The sequence below is a fragment of the Convolutriloba macropyga genome, chromosome 2 (genome assembly GCF_964194025.1).
Source record: "Convolutriloba macropyga chromosome 2, txConMacr16.3, whole genome shotgun sequence".
Classification (NCBI taxonomy): Eukaryota; Metazoa; Xenacoelomorpha; order Acoela; family Convolutidae; genus Convolutriloba; species Convolutriloba macropyga.
The window spans coordinates 84,650,961-84,668,205 of NC_134469.1; the positions used below are offsets into that span (position 1 = coordinate 84,650,961).

The window sequence follows — 17,245 nt, forward strand, 5'->3', positions numbered from 1 at the left end:
GGAAAGATTTTTGATAGCCGCAAACAGATACTTCAGGCTGTTATTGACCTTCTCTTGGTTTTCTATTTCGTCAATAGGATCTTTGTTACGACCATATGACGTCACAATCACTTCAAATCTGTTTTTTGTTCATTCGTTCATGTAATTTAAACATAATTGCGTGAGTGACGTCGTTTTTCAATGTTAGTGGAGATCTTTTTTTAGTTCAGTCGCTTGATTAAATTTTTGGTCACACGTGACTTACCCCACTCTCAAAAATGACATCCTCACTCTGGAATTGACTGTACGTTAATTCAAAGAGATAAGTTCAAGTAAGTACGTGTGACTTTAATTGAAGGGTGTTTAAGGGCAGCTAATAGAAGCAGCAATAAGTTAAACATTCTTAAATAAAATATAAGATCTCAGTATTTAAAAAATTAACTTTTTTCGTTTTTTTGCTATCTTGTTTAAACTGGAGATTTGCGAAGCCAATGTGGCTATTTTCTCGCATCTGCCAGCTATGCTTTTAATAGCCACAAAGCGATAGCTGGGGCTATTATCGCGCTTCTCTCGGTTTTTACGATTCAAAGAATTTGAAGTGTATTGGTGCTGTCTTGCTGACTTGTGGACAGGAACTGTTCACAAATTTTCATGATTTCTGTAGTCAAATAAAGTTTGGCCACTCCGAAACAACAAGTGAAACGAAAAATCAAGTGGTTTTGTTGGCTAAAACTTTTCCCTTTGGTTTCAACGTAGACTGAGAAAACGGCGTTTGAACAAAAATTTGCCTTCTTGCTAGCGGTTTTTTGTTCACATGCGGCATTTTGACTTTGATTTTTACTGTTATCGATTCTTTGAATCTGATTTTTGTCTAAAGGATTTTCCAAATCCATTCATAGTCCAATTTGATTTAGTTTTTTGTTTTGTCAATGAAAATTCTTCGATTTGTTTCGGGGCGTCATCCTGCTAAATTTTACGACCATATTACGTCAATCACTTCAAATTTGATTTTTGTTCATTCGTTCATGCAGTTTCAACTGAATTTTGTGCGTGTCGTCGTTTTTCACTCTTAGTGTAGAGTGTTTTTTGTTCATTTGCGTGATCACGTGTTTTTGGTCACACGTGACTCGCCTCCCTCTCAAAAATGACTTTCTCATTCTGAAATGTTCTTTTCTTTACTTCAATTCAAAGAAAAAAGGCCACATGAATGCGTGTCAGTCTAATTGAAGGTTTTTTAAGAGCAGCTAATAGGAGCTACAATAAATTAAACAGATTCTCAATCAAAATATAACATCTCAGTAATCAAGCTATAACAATCAGCTCAAAAAGTTTGTTTTTGGACTGTTTCTTTTACTCTTTTTGAGACTGCTTATCTCCGAAGCTTTTGCGGCTTTTTTTGGCAAGCGGTCAGTTATGCTCATGTATTTAATATCCTTCTGTAGGTATAGGTATATGCTTTGTTAGTTCTTAAAAAATGTTCTAATGTCGTTGGTAGTCAGGTCTTTTATTTGTTACTATCTGTGACATCAAGCTCACTTCAACTACAAATAAGTTTTTCAGCTGGCTAGTTCGGACCAAATATTCTTATCCATTGATCTATCGTCTGCTTTGCGATTGGTTTGACCGACTAAACTTTTACGATTTTTTTTCGCCTGATTATTTTAAATTGCTCTCGGACGCACTATAAAGCAAGTTTTGTAAATGTGTCTTTGAATCTAAGTTTTGCTTCCCTCTCCTAAGTTGGAACTTTTTGCAGCCTTATCAATTCTCTAGATTGTAACACAATTTGTTTTAGACTTTCAATAATTGGTTTCTTTTTGCATGCTATGAAGCATTCCCACTCACCATCTTAAAGAAGATAAGTTCAATTATATGAGATATTTGAAGGCATTTAACAGCTTAAAGAAGAATCATTCGTTCTTTGAAGACAGTTTCACTACAATACGGGTCTTTCTTACTTTTTCACAACTTCTGATTCTGGAAATCGAACGTTAACATAAAACGCTGAATTTATAGTACGCTGCCCCTTGATTAAAAGTATGTTGTGTGTAGTTTAACTTTTGAAGTTTGATTAACAACCTTACGCGAGGCGAAATAAAGTCAGTGCAAACTATTGGTGTGCTTTTCGATACCTCTTCTCCGCAACGTTTTTTCTTTGTAATTAAATTGAGAAATGTTTCCACTTTCCTCCAAAAGTTGCACTAGAGGCAACAAACAAATTGCCTCTGATTGGTTCATTATTGGCTGTCTAAAAGTTGCCGAACAAATAGGGACTCAAAAAGGCTATTTTTTGTAACTTTATCTTGGCTAATTTCTCCGACGATCATAAATTGACTTTAAAGTTTATGCTATCCAGATAAATAGAAATTTGAGTCGATTACTAGCAAACAGATTTCACATAAGCAAAAGACGAAATTTCAGACGTGAAAAGAGAAGTTGAATGAAAAAGAAGCAATAATTACACCGGGCATACAGATCATTCATTCATTCATTTGAATTCTAAATCAATAATTCTGAACGTTTTTTCCGCCTTTGTGTCTATCTTTGATCTACGTTTTTGAATCATCTCTACAGTTAAACAAATCAGATCGGAATTAATCGTAGCAGTTAAATGTACACAAGATCGACCAAGTCTGTTACAATTTGTGTGTTTTTACGCAAAATTTTTACTTGACCTTTGTGTTCTGGAATATTACTGCTCTCGCTTAAACGGTTTGATTTTTCGGGTCTTTCGCATTATAGCCCCCCACCCATGAAATTATAGCCCTACCATTACTATAGATTATCTAACCACTAAGCGGGGGGGGGGGGGCTATAATGACCCGATTTTTCCATCGTCCTTTCGCCCATGACTTGAATTTGCTGCTGACCTAAATTGCTCCCATTCCCAATTTGAACATGTGAACTGAATTGGCGGCAGCTTACCACTTAATGTCAAAAGATCAAAGGGCCGACATTAGTTTGATTATTTTTAAATGTAAATCGTTGCAGTGGTGGTCTCTAATGAGTTGTTGTTGTTTGTGTTGAGGTTTGTGCGCTTCTTGGGCAACTTAGTTCTACACTTGTGGGACTGTGGAGGAGAACAGGCATATAGAGAGTCCTACTTCATTCGTAAGCTACATTACATTACATTACACTGTCTAACCTCTCTTTTTCAACTCATTCTTTGTCTCAGATTAAAACTGAAACTGAAATGTTGCTAATTAGTCGCTAATTGATGTTGATATCGATTTTGGAGCTAATATTGATTTTGCTGTTAAAGATATTGATACGCAAAATGATGCTATTGTGTGATAAAATGGTAATAATGTGATTGATGTGTGATAGAAGGAGTAGGTGGTTTTTGTTTCAGCTGGACAGAAAGACACAATTTTCCGTGACTTGGAGGTGCTCATTTACGTATTTGATGTGGAGTCACGAGAACAGGATCTAGATCTGCTTTACTTCCAAAAATGTATGGAAGCGGTTAAAGTAAGTACAAATACACCAAAATACAAATGACTAAGTTACTGTAGTGATAGGTACTCTGAATTGTACAATGAAAACAATTATACGCAAGTTATATTCTTTTGGAGGCTGCATCTCCCAGTGAACCAAAACTTGAGAAACGTGTTTTATTAGTTTTTTGGTTTCCAAGTTTATTTGAAAACTTTAACATTTCTTTATGCACTCAAAAGTTGCTAACAATTGTTTTTTTGACATCTACACTAAATCCGAAGCTTTTAAAGCAGTAATTCAGAAACTGAAATAATACTTTATATCCGACTAAAAAAGCTATCAGTAGTTTTGAGGTTTCAGTGGTAGTAATATATCTGTCTCTGTTTCAGGACGAGAAAGACTCTCAGCAGAATTCGTCTGCCAAAGTGTTCTGTTTAATTCACAAAATGGATTTGATTGCAGAGCAGAATCGCAAGTTCAAGTTTGAGAGCCTGAAACGACAGGCTCTGTCCAAGACCCCGGATGGCATAGATGTGTCATTCTTCCAGACTTCTATCTGGGACGAGACCCTGTATGAGGCCTGGAGTAGTTTGGTCCACCAGCTCATACCTAACATTGAGGCAGTAGAGTCTGCGTTGCACATGTTTGCAGAGCTAATGGAGGCAGAGGAAGTCATTCTATTTGAGAAGGCAACCTTTTTAGGCACGTTAGCTTCTGGATCTCTGTGTGTTCGAGTGTACGTGCGTGCGCTCGGGTGTGTGTGTGTTTGTGTGTGTGTGTGTTTGTGTGTGTGTGTGTGGGGGGGGGGGGGTGGGGGTGTGTGTGTGTGTGCGTGCGTGGTTGTGTTGGTGTGTGCGTGTGTGTATGTGAGGAAGGTTTCTGATTACTACCACAAGCTCTTTTGAGAATAATTGTTTGAAATTCGCAATTTGTACTTCACATTTATGGTTTGTTCTTCCGAATTATGGGAAAATATCGAGACTATTGATTTGTTCTTGACTACTTCTGCCCCGTGTTTTCTCGGTATTTGGAGTTGTTCCAACAATTTTAACAGAATACTAATTTTGTTTTTATAGCTGCGAAGCTGTAAGCTGAGCGTAGCTATATTGCGATGGTCTTGGTTTTTTACGACTCGAAGAGGAGTATTGGTTTTCTTAAGTTTTTTTTTACCGGAAGTACTATTCGTTCAGACGTTGTTTTGACCTAAAAGCGAAAGTGAGTAAAATTGCCGTGTGAACTAAATTTTTCTGAGCGAGAGAAGTTTTTTGATCATACGCTGTGTTTAGAGAATGACTTTTTGACTTTGAAAAGTAGTTTTTGACTGAATGGCACATATAGATAACCTTTTTTAGCCGTTTTTTCGTCTAAGCGGCCCAATTTTTCGCTTGTAATTTGGTTTTCTGTAGAAATAGTTTTTATTCGATGCTATATTGAAATGTAAACCTCGGAAATTGAAAGCACAGTGTTTTGCAAGCGAAAGTGAGTAAAATTGCCGTGTGAACTAAATTTTTCTGAGCGAGAGAAGTTTTTTGATCATACGCTGTGTTTAGAGAATGACTTTTTGACTTTGAAAAGTAGTTTTTGACTGAATGGCACATATAGATAACCTTTTTTAGCCGTTTTTTCGTCTAAGCGGCCCAAGTTTTCGCTTGTAATTTGGTTTTCTGTAGAAGGAAATAGTTTTTATTCGATGCTATATTGAAATGTAAATCTCGGAAATTGAAAGCACAGTGTTTTGCACAGCCTGAAAATGCATTTCATGCTCAGAATTTGCCACATATTTTTTGATTTTTAAGTTAATTTTTGGTTTTTTTTCTATTAATTTCTTCATTTTTGGATCTTTTAACCGTCTTTTTGACAAAAATCAGTTAATATGACAACTTCTCTTTGATAATTCATATACTCAACGCCTCTTTCTACCTCGATGTAATTTTGTTTTATAAAGTTGCACTATGCTATTCCGATTTTGGTAGTTTTTTTTTCCAATTTTTGTCAGTTTTTTTGTATTTTGGTTTTAAGTACTAGAAATAGTCTTTTTGTGCAACACGACGAACTTTATTTTCGTTTCAATAAAAATTCAATCATTTTTTGGCGTTAAATTTTTGAAAAACGGTTAGAACTTTTTCATAAATGCAGTCTTAAAAGGTTTTTACCATTTTTTATGCAAAATGTTTCAGTGTTTCGTATGTTTGAATTCTTTTTTGGTATTTTTTTGTTCTCTTCAGGAGGATAGATCTTTCTATCAGATGACCATTTATCTTTTCTATGTTTTGAATGCTGAACAATGAAATGTATTTGTTTTTCTTGAGTTTTTTATTTGATTTCTAACTTTCAAAAATAAAGAATGTCTTTCTGTTACGGTGTTCTTTACACTGTGTCCATATTCTTCACATTCTAGTTGTATCGTTCTAGCTTTGTCCTGGCATCTACATTATTTTCGGTATATTGATTTTTTTAGTTGTTAAAAAGTTGAATGATCTCATCTTTTTCTTAGATTTTCGTCATTCCTTTGGTTTGCAATTGATTTCTTTCAACATAAGGCAGTACTGAGAGTTTGCTAGCATGTCTTTTGCGAAATTTCCACTTTTTACTGTTAACTGCAACTTTCTTCCGGCCTTGGTACTAATTTAAATGTTTTTTTGCCTTTGTATATTCTTCTGCTGCTTATGTCTTTTCTATGATCAATTTAATTTTTTAATTAGTATGAAATCATGTTGTCTAGAAAATGTACAACAAGGAAGCAATTTGTGTTGTTTTTGGTCATAGCTGCAGTGATTAGAAAAGTAGTTATGGTGGTTTTCTGATTCTAAAATTTGAGCATTCTTTTTTCAAAGATTTAACTTAGTTTCTAAGGTGCATCTGCCGTTTGCCTTCGCAATCTTCTTGAGATTAGAACCATGATATTTGAGGGAAATTGATAGCTTGTCGGCTTTTTCAGCCTATCAGTATTTTGATCATCTTAAATCTTTCAGATTTTTTAAACTTTCTCAAACGTTTTCAATAACATGAAATTTTACTGCCTTTTGTTTTCTTGGTGACAGTGGTTCGTTTCACCAATTTTTAGATCAGACCTGGGGAGGTAATGAGCTAATGGTTTTATACAAAAAATAATGGCTTTCGCTGCAATTACGATTTTGTTTGCGAAGTTTTGACGCTTCGAGTCGCTTCGGGAATTCTTCCGGCTATGTTTTTTTGTTTCGTCGTCTGACGCTCTTTTTTCGTTTTACATTTGTTCACACCGCAAAGCTGAAAAAATCAAATTTTCTGAATGACTTCTTCCTCTCACTAACGGCCTTTGCTCGCGTGACGTCATTTCTCACTCGCTTTTGCAAAAGTTCTTAGGTTATTTGCGTGATTAGATTTTGATCATACTTGACTTACCTCACTCAATAAAATGACTATTGCACTTTAAAACTTAGTTTAATTTGAATTTGTTTAAGGTCAAAGGAACTCATATGTGCATTAAAGGTCCCTAATAAGAGGCTTCCTGTGAATGAATGTTAACAAGCTTCATTAATTTATCGCTAAACTTTTTTTAGCCTAGTTTTTTGAGTGGCGTCGATTTTATTTCAATTTAGATCTGTATCTGTTTCTATCGAGCAGGTCTATTCTTTCGCAGCTATTCCGGCAATGTGCCGGCTATGTTCCTCCTGTTTTTTGAATTCGACACCTTAATAGAGTAAGTACTCTTCTTAAGTAGATAGTAGTTTCTCAGTAGACTGACGTTGCCACTCAGTAATGAGTTTTTTTAAAATTCAGTCTTTGGCGTTCTTTTTGATGTCTATAACGTGCTAGTTTTTCGATCGAACGTGACTTACCTCGCTCAAAAACGATTGATATGCGTTGTCCATGTGATATATCGCGAATTTTGGAGCTTAAGTTGAAACTTAGATATATAAAGAAAACTTTCGTACCTGATTTTGGTGAAGTGATATTATTGAATGGTGGCTTCTTGTTGATACCGCAATTTGTTGATACCGCAATTTTATCAGAGTACATAAACCATAACTTTGGGCGATCAATGTGACCTTCCCACCATTAATGATGGTCATAAACCAACTCGCCAATCCGCCAAGTAGATAGCATTGACACATTCTGAAGTTGTGAGAACAAAGTAGTAAGTGCAAAAAAACTGAACCAGTACTTGCCATATACCGCAAGGGTAAAAACTGGTTCAAGCTTAACGTTTAAGTTAACCCTTATTAGCTAATTTATATCTAGACGGATCTGTATATTTTCATACTGATAGGGACCATCAATACCTTTGAGTTTTTGCACATTTAGGCCACTTTGAATTTTTTGATTAACATAATAAATTTCTTGTTCCTGCTCGTGACCACGACAATGGTGTGCAGACCACCAATCGACCGACAAAATAGCGATTTGCAAAATTCTGAATCCTGTAATCTGCGTGCATTATGTTATTTGTGACGAAATGCCGCACAGAGAAGAAAGATTGCAATCAACACAGACGGCACAATCTTGATCCTACTGGTAAAGACGCAGCTCGAAAATTCATGAGCTTTAACAAGCTATTAGATACTATTTTGAAAAGATTTCTAAAGAGAGTAATAACCGCACAACAAATTTTTGTCCATTATTCAAGGCGAAGGAGAGTCTGATGACGACTTCCTAGCGCGTCTTAGAGAAGAAGCGCGCTACTGTGACTTAAAGCACTTAAACAGCAACCAGCTACGACGCCATAAAAAATAAACTAACAATGTCTTTCTGAGATGGCAGAATGCCTACAGTTCGGAATTCAAGCAATGGCTGTGGCAAGTTCTTTAATAGGTTATAAACCTCAAATAAAAAGAAGTGGGATATAGCTTCAAAAAGATATTTAGAAAAACAGGTGATAATGTCAATGGTAATAAGGGCAATAGCAACTTGTGCAATAGAGTGTGAGGTAAAACACACGGCAGAAAGCCTTGTCTCGCTTTGAATAAGAAATGTAACACCTGTGAAAAAGTGGGGGCACTTTGCTAAATTGTGCAGAAGTAAAACCCAGCCTAAGTCAGGTAGGTTTGAGCAACTTAACAACATCGGCGAGGAAGAAGTTAAGCTAAGTGGTCAATCATCTTCTGAAAGATGGAATTGTACTATACACGGGAAAGTGTTTATCATGTAACTAACATGGGAGTACATTACAGCAAAATAAAAATGCATGTTGATACCGGACTGGATAGGAAAATCAGACGTCTTGAGGTCTATTGCCATGCCCTGACGCCTCTGGGATCACTAACATGCGATATTGAATGGAATTGAATTAAGCAGAGGCAACAACAACTAGCGGTTTTAAAGTCAGACAAAGAAATTGGGTAACTGGGGAGAGACCACCGTCCCCAAGAAAGCATTAACAGTGTGTGGTGAGAGACTACCTGCAGTCAAGGGATACAAAGTGCATTTGAGACTCGTAACAGGATCACAGCCAATCATCTGCAAGGCCAGAGAGATACCTACCTTTACAAGACGGTCACAGAGAAACGAAGCGATTGTAGGACAGGGCATCCTGGATCCTGTGCAAACTTGTGGTGTCATTAATGCATAACCAGTAGATTGGCAGCGAAGGACAAATGGAGCTCTAAGAATATGCGTTGATCTGCAAGTTCACATTATTGGCAAAGTTATGAACGAAGATTATCCAATCCCAGACATGAGACGTCCCAAAACTTCTGAAATCTCCATGGGGACTCATACTTTGGCAAAGTCGATCTATCAGACGCTATCAAGTTGAACTTAACGAAAATGCAAAAGAAATATGCACAATCAATGCCTCTCAAGGATCGTTCAAGATGTGCAGGCTTCCGCGGGGCTTAAAGATTTCATCATCAATCCTTGAGAATTGCACCGCGTCAAAGAATCAAGGCTGTGGTTATCTTTCAAGGCGAGGAACTGGTGTATGGAACATTGCAGAAGCAATATGAGAAGCGAATGCAAAAGTTGACTACGAGAGAAAAATCACTATCAGCTAAAAGAACACATCTCAAGCATTAGTTTTCCTGGTTACTCTGCTTCTAAAGAAAGACTAGCACGCGATCCTAAGCATGTTTAGAAAATCAGAAAAGCGAAACCACCATCAAAGAACTTGAGTCTTCTTCGGCTGAGCAAATTGTACCTCAGGACGAGATTCGAAAAGAATTTCGGAAACTCATTGGACGGGATTAAGAAGAGCAAAAAGCTTTTGAAAATATCAAATTTATGCGCTAACCCACTTGTTCAGCCTTACAGCTTTAAAAAGAAGCAACCGTTACAACAGATGCTTCAGAAAAAGCAAAAGGTGGGGTTCTCTCGCAGAAGGATATACTGTGAACTAAGTTTCCAGCCGCAAGCGGAACATAAGTACTTCATTAGTGGGTCAGAAGTACTGGCGATTATACTTGTGGTCACAAGATTCAAAAAATTCCTTCTCGGAAGGAGGTGCACCCTACAGACTGTCCGCAAACCTATCAAGTATCTCATGGCGACAGACAAAATTCCAAAAACAGCACTAGAAAGAATCAAGAGATGGGCGATAGCATTGATGGGAGTCGACTTCAAAATGAAATACACGCCTCATGTTAAAATACCTCATGCTGATGCTCTGGTCCCAGCAGATTTTGACAACGAAGATGACAGTGATCGAGTCTGCTTTGCCTCTACTGAGCTAGAATCCTATGGAATTTTCCAAGATATCATCAAAAGAGTAGCAGCTAGAAATAGAGCTCAGAAGCAGAGAAAGCATTCGAAAGACAGAAAGATGCTTTAACAATCCATAACATAATCATTTTTTTTTGATGTTATACCTTTAATTCTACCCAAACTATTTCGTGTGATGGTAAAGCTAAAAATGCAGCAGACAGCAGTCGTAATGACAGCCTGGTTGCTGGGTATGAGTCTTGATGTTTTTCGATATGCTAGTGTAAAGGATGCCAAAAAAACAGGCCTAGCTGGGTCGAAACGGTATTTCACTGGGACCGGTGCTGAAGTTTGGGGAAAACTCCATATTGACCGCGGTTATGTCAATGACCAAGGTAATTGCTCAATGAAAGTAGGCGTGGGATCAGGTTGGATAGTAGCCTTCCATGCGAGAAATAGATTTTCACAAGCGGTAAAAGTTGGGTCAAATCCTTGCAAGATTTCGGATACCAAAAGTGTTAGTACCAGACAATGGTAGGCGGTGAACTAAAGCAATGGTGCGAATCTCTGGGAAGTAGAATCATGGAGTCAACCATCTGCCATCCAAAAGTAAATGGACTGGCTGTGCGTTCGATCACAACAAAGAAACGGGTTATTCAAGCCTGGACTCCAAATCTGAGCTTTGATGGCACATCGGAACATCCGCAAGATGCAGCGCAAAACTCTTTTGGAACTATTGCTGGGACGGAATGTAAGACTCCGGCAGTCGCTGACTTTGATCTGTATGAACCACTCCTTTTCAAATCGACAAGGAGTTCAGTTCCAGCCACCTTCATAATCGGCAAAAGAAAGAACACTTCTATCATCCAGTCGGAGATTTCAAACAAGACAGTGCTTGTTGGTGACAACCAAATTGCACGGCGGGAACCTTTTAACATCAAGAATGAATCGGCTGATCAGCAGTCAGAATGAATCGGCTGATCAGCAGTCTACTTACTCACAAGCTGAGAGCACTAGGGACAACAAAAACGTGGTAGCATCAGCTAATTCCACTGATATAACTTCAGTAACTGAAGGAGAATATCCTTCAGGGGCCACGAGAGCTTGAAGAAGATAAAAGAAACAGCCATAGAGATTTGCTTAAGATATCACTTCGAACTTGCTTAAAAAGGAGGGAAGATGTGATATATCTTAAAGTCGAGAACTTTGTGTTCATGTGGAGAACTTTGAGCTTGTCGAAACTTCGATATACAAGGAAAACTTGTTGGTGAATTGATATTATTGAATAATGACTGAATATTTGAACCGTTGCTTCAAATTTTGTCATACCAAAATTTTATCAGAGTACATAAACCATTAATCTGGGCAATAAATTTGACCTCCCCAACAATAATGGTGATCATAAACCAACTCTCCAATCCTCCTTGTAGATATCAGTGACAAGTTCTCAAGTCGGGAGAACGATGTTTTAAGTGCAAAAAACTGCACCAGTACTTGCCATATACGGCAAGGGTAAAAACTTGTTCAAGCTTAACGTTTAAGTTAACCCATATCAGCTAATTTATTTCGAGACGGATCTGTATATTTTCATACTGATAGGGACTATTAATACCTGTGAGATTTTGTAGTTAGGCCACTTTGAATTCAGTGATTAAAATATTCTCGTTTCTTGAGACCATGACAGTCCAACTTAAGTAAAGTTGAAAGTTGGAACACAATTAAATGTCAATTAGTCTGTCTTAGGTAGAATCTTAAGTCAAGTAGAATGGTGAAGATCTGGTTTCTCTCAAGCTCTATTCTCTTGGTTAATCACTTGATAGAAAAATCTCAATATTCTTGCTCGCGGCTCTTATCGGGCACTCTATGGACTGTTTGTCGATGCCTAATGGCAATAGTTCACTTTTATCTATTAAATTCAATCCTTCAGGTCCCTGCAACTTTTGTGATATTTGAATTTTGTTCTGATTTCTTATTTATCCATGTATACTTCGTATGCTTTTCTTTTTTGTCTATATTTGATTTTGCCTTGTGTTAATCTTTTCGAAAACCGTCCTCATATGGTTTCTTGAAATTGAATTCTCTGTGTATGTGATTTTAACTGGTAGTGTTATTGATATCGGAAAGAAAGAGTTTTTGATTTTCCTTTCGCATATTAGTACGAGTAATCTGTATTAAGTCACCTGTCATTTCTAGTAATCTCAAAGTGGGAGAGAGGAGGCCAGAAGGACGAGCACCGCTTTGAAAAGATCAGCAACATCATTAAACACTTCAAATTAAGTTGCACTAAACTAGCAGACAACTTCAGTAGCATCGAAGTGAGGAATTCGACGTTTGCCGCTTTCATTGAGCAGTTCACGAGCAACACATACATAATGGTTGTGATGACGGACACTAACATCACATCTGCGGCAGTTCTCATGAATATCAGGAATGCCAAGGGTATCTTCGAGAAGATCGAATCCAACGCCGCCACCAATAAATAGTTTATTGTAATCAGCACCTCTTTCAGTTGCTGTAGAATAGAATTCTGAATCTTTGTAAGCCTTTAAATATATATCAAGGCTGTTAACATCTTCCATGATGAAACCAGGAGAGTTTATACAGCGCTGAATTTGGACATGTTTTCATTTTAGAGATAATATCTTTCAAGATTTCATGGAAGGTGTTTTTAAAATATATTTTGATAAGATTGCGATAGTCTGAAAACAGAATCGTTGCTATATATTTTTCTCTGTATATTTAGAATTGATTTTATTTTCTTTATTTTGCTTGCATTTATTTAACTGGACTTCACAATAGTTCGACCTGTGTCAAAATGTAAATTTAACTTTTTCAGATGATTTGAGGGACTTCGATGTCTGAGAAGTTGAGGTCCTCACACGTGGGAAGTTCTTTGCTTCCGGATAAACCGAAAAACCCCTCCCGACAGAGCGCTTTTGTACCTGTTTACGGCAATGGAAGCATACAACAAGACGTAAATGGAGGCAACGTGAGACCTTCATCGAGAGATAGCACTCCTGTGTCGCAAACGTCCTTCCCTGGTTACACGCAACCGAATCCTCTGCAGTATCCACCGTACACTCTTGGCCAAGGCCAGATGCCTGGATATGGAAGCCAACCTCATCATGGAATTGGACCTGCTTTTAACTATTTCCAGCCTCCAATGCAGCAATTGATGTCACCATACTGGAATAATCAGAACCTTAGTCAGGGGTATCACTTGCCTCAACAGCCATCAGTACAACATTTTTACCAGTACCCTGCTGTATATCAGAACTCAAAAATGAACAACTCAACTGGACACATTTTTGAGCCAGTCACTTCATCCACATTGAACAAACCTCCAAGTCGGGAGAAGGACAGAACCAACTCGGAAAGTTCATCTGCCAATGTAAATACCGTCAACTATCCTCAGAATGGGGCTCCCATCCCAAATCAGACTGCAAGTGATGCTGCTGAAGCGAATCACAGTTCATCAAGAGGGCACACGCCTTTAACGAATGCTCCTATTCCCAATCAGTTCTCAACTCCTTATGGTGCGTACAGCATGGGCTCTCCTCAGATGCAGTACCCTGCACAAGCCATGGGATTCAGCCCTTTCATGTCTCCAAATCCATACTACTCTGGATATGATATGAACACGATGCAAATGTACGATCAATGGTACAAAATGTACGCTCGAGCTATGCGGAATATGTATTATCCATATATGAAGAAATCTAACAGACGCAGTGACCTCGATGAAGATCGACAAACATCGGCAACTCGAGATTCCGTTTACTCCCCAGCGCCCTCTAGCGTGCTGCCCTCAAACGATAACGAGGTGCTTTCCAGAGCTGGAATGGAAATGTCTCCAGACAAGATCACGTCTGTTTCGGAAGAAGGTCGCAAAACACCCGAACGCTTTCCAGCTCTGCATTCTGTTGCCAAGTTTTCACCAAATGGAGTGCTTTTGTTCACGGATGTTGCAGGAGGAGCAAAGAACCATCTGTACGTTCACGGTGCTGTGACGTCATGTTCAACGTTTGCTGCTGATACGTTCGAATCGTTTCCTGGTCCCTTATACGGAAGTACATGGAAGCTGCCTAAGACAGAGATCAAAAGATTTATATTAAATCAACTGAAACTTTTTCGAAAGAAGTCAAAATCATTTCAATCTTGTTCTGATTTTGAAAAGCTGGGTGATGTTTGTGACTTTGTAGTTTTGTTGAAATATTTGATGCTCTTAATTGACAGTGACGGATCGGTAGATACTTCATCGGTATGCGATCTCTTAACAGATGATTTGGAAGACTTCGAATCCGACAGTCAAGACCACAGTCCTCGGTCAGTGTCACTCTCTGAACTTAATGAGACCATTTTGACGTCACCGAGGGACGAGAACAGAATTGAAGTGATGAATAAATTAACCAAAATGCTGCTCAGAGGAGAATCCAAGAAATTTGTGGAGCTAGCGATACAGGAACAGCTTTGGGGAGTTGCGCTGAGGTTCAGTCAAATGATGTGTCCGAGTCTATTTAACAAAGTTTGCACCCAATTCGATCAGGCCAATGTTAGCTTTAACGATCCTTTAAAGACTTATATAAATGTGAAGAACAGTAAACTTCTTAGCTTCGTCGCCTGTGAAGCTTTGACGTCAAACTGGAAACAACATTTGGCTATTATATTGGCCAATTGTGTGGATGAATTGCAGGTTCTGGACTACTGCGTTTCACTTGGTGATGCTCTTATGACGGCTAAACGGCCTTTTGCGTCGCAGCTTTGTTATCTCTTGGCTAAAATTAACTTTGACTGGCCTTCGACAACGTCTGTGACAAAATTGGTTCTGATTGGCCCCTCAAGTCCAAAAGATTCCTTCAATTCATTAATGCTTTTGAAAAGTCCCCTAGCTGTTGCTCTGACTTTGATCTATGAACATTGCATCAAACTGAGTTTTCCAAGTTTTTCCATTCCTTTTCTCCAGCTTTGCAAATTGTCTTTGGCACGGAGATATTTTGATACTTCTCAGTTTGAGGTGGCCTTCAAGTACTGCGAGAACATAGCAATCAATGTGCAAGTAAACCCGGAGAGCTTTTCCATCGCTTTCATTGTGCAGTTGACTGAGATGTCGTTCATTCTGTCTCTCAAATTGAGCAAGACTGAAGAACCCTGGTTGCACAATTTATTAGCTTTGCATCTTTCTTGCACTGGGGTGAGTGTTGGTGTGAAAAAAACTGACAATGACAGCAGCACAAATGTGACAAAAACTGATGGCCTTCAGTCGAAGAAAGCTGGTTATTCTTTGTTAACTTCAGAGGATGCGAAAAAACAAGCACTGGTTGTTAGCACGGACGTTGATGCTGTACTTGAATACGCTCAAAAAACAACAAATTCGCTGAGTATTAGCGATGGGCAAGTACAAGAAACTCAACGCAAGGTCTCCGCTTCTAAAGTTGAAACTAAGTTTCCTGGGCCGCCAGTTCCTGAAGATTACGGTGGATTTTACTCCCAGCAAAGTAGCCAAAACGCAGTTCAGCCATCTTTTCCGGGCAATTCACTACCGGTGGCACATGGTGTCAGCATAAATGAGACAGGAAATCCTGGCGATTCGAATACGGTATCAACAGCTTCTGTTAACGACCCTGTAGTTCCTCCTCTTCGGGTGATCCCAACAGATCAAACCAGTATGAAGAAGCATTCAGTACCTGAACTGAACTCCAGTAGATCAGTGAAAAGTGCCAGCTCTAAGAGTAGTGTAAGTGATCAGACGGAGAACCCGCCAGTTCACATTCCGACTTCAATCTCAGAAAATCAGTACAATACCTCAAAAGCGATCCCAGAAAATGTAAATTTATATAACCCTGGAGCCACTTTTAGCGGTTCCTATGCAAGTCAGTTTGATTATGTCACTGGATATGATTATAATCGAGCGCCAGATAACTTCTACAACCCAGAAACTGTTAGTTATCACAGTAACAGTCGGAAAACTAGCTTCGATGACCAGGCAACTAACGGCGAAGAAGCAACTACCGCAACCTACTCCTCTAGAGCTCGGAGTGATGCGTCCCGATCTAATAATCAATCGTTATTTGATGAAGATGATGAATCGGATGAAGAAGAGGGGACATCTGAGGAAGTTGAAGACGACGAAGAGACCGGAACTCAAAACACCACCAGAACTAGTAGCGCATTCTCTTCTGGTGTCAAGACTGTAGATCCACTTCAAGAGTCAGATACCGATGAGGCAGGTTATGGAACAACACCTGTTCCGCAACATTCTCTCGCCAATCAGGTTGCAGCATCGCAAAGCGCTCTTTTGCCCCACTCCACTAACGATGTGAATAAACAAGAAACTGCTCCTCCTCCCTTTTCTTTTTCTTTCGCTCAAAATGCCATGCCACCTGCCCCGACGGGTGCACCCAATCCCTTTTCCCGCTCCGGACCTGGTGGACACAAAATGAGCCACTATCAACAATATCCCAACGCATTCAAAGTGTCAGAAGTAGCCAAGGTTCTTCCTCCGCCTTCGTTGCCTACTCCTCAGCATATGTACGAACCTTCATCAACTGCAACATTCTCAACTGGAGCCACTCCTCCTATTATGCAACAACCTGGTAACTTTGTAAATAGCAACAACGCTCAACCTATGAGAAAACCCTCGGCTCCTCATGTACCCATTTCCAACCCAATGAGTCTGAACCCGCCTGCGATTCCCAATATTAATGAAGGCGGTCCCGGTCCTCAAAGTGTTGAAAACCAGAACAACCTAGTTGCTCCTCCGGTAGCTGAGCCGAATAATGAAGAGAACTTTGTGCCCATTGTACCTACGTTTTTCAACCCGTCCAAATTTAAAAGCCCAGCTCCTTTGGGGCCTCCTATGTTTCCAGGGCCTGGCACCATGTCCTCGACGGGAAAGAAGTAGTCAAATTGTATTTATTTACTTGGTGCTTGGAATAGATCTGGTCGATTTTAACCTGTATGTAGCTAAATATCGATCTATATAATGTGTCGGCTGTGATTTTTGTGATTAAAATGTAATATAACTTTGAAGGGTAATTTCCTTTGGTCTCAATTCAATATTTATTCTGTTGGTTTTGCCAGGCGTCGAACATATTTTTGTTAAATCAACTGCGTCAGTTGAACTCGAAAAAGACGTTTAATTATGAACTTCGAGTTGATCAACGCAAATTTGTTGATGCGCAAGTTTGAGCGCATATAAAACCACTGTCACTAT

General features: G+C 38.8%; 2 protein-coding genes across 3 annotated transcripts in view; both read left to right on the forward strand.

The window, feature by feature from the left end:
- The window catches only part of LOC142334800 (radial spoke head 10 homolog B-like), a 170,851-nt gene that overhangs the window by 36,376 nt on the left and 117,230 nt on the right, over positions 1–17,245 (forward strand). The window lies entirely within an intron of this gene.
- LOC142334799 (uncharacterized) lies at positions 12,709–17,100 on the forward strand. The gene has a single exon (XM_075383109.1). The coding sequence runs from the start codon at positions 12,887–12,889 to the stop codon at positions 16,931–16,933; it is 4,047 nt and encodes a 1,348-aa protein (XP_075239224.1). The 5' UTR covers positions 12,709–12,886; the 3' UTR covers positions 16,934–17,100.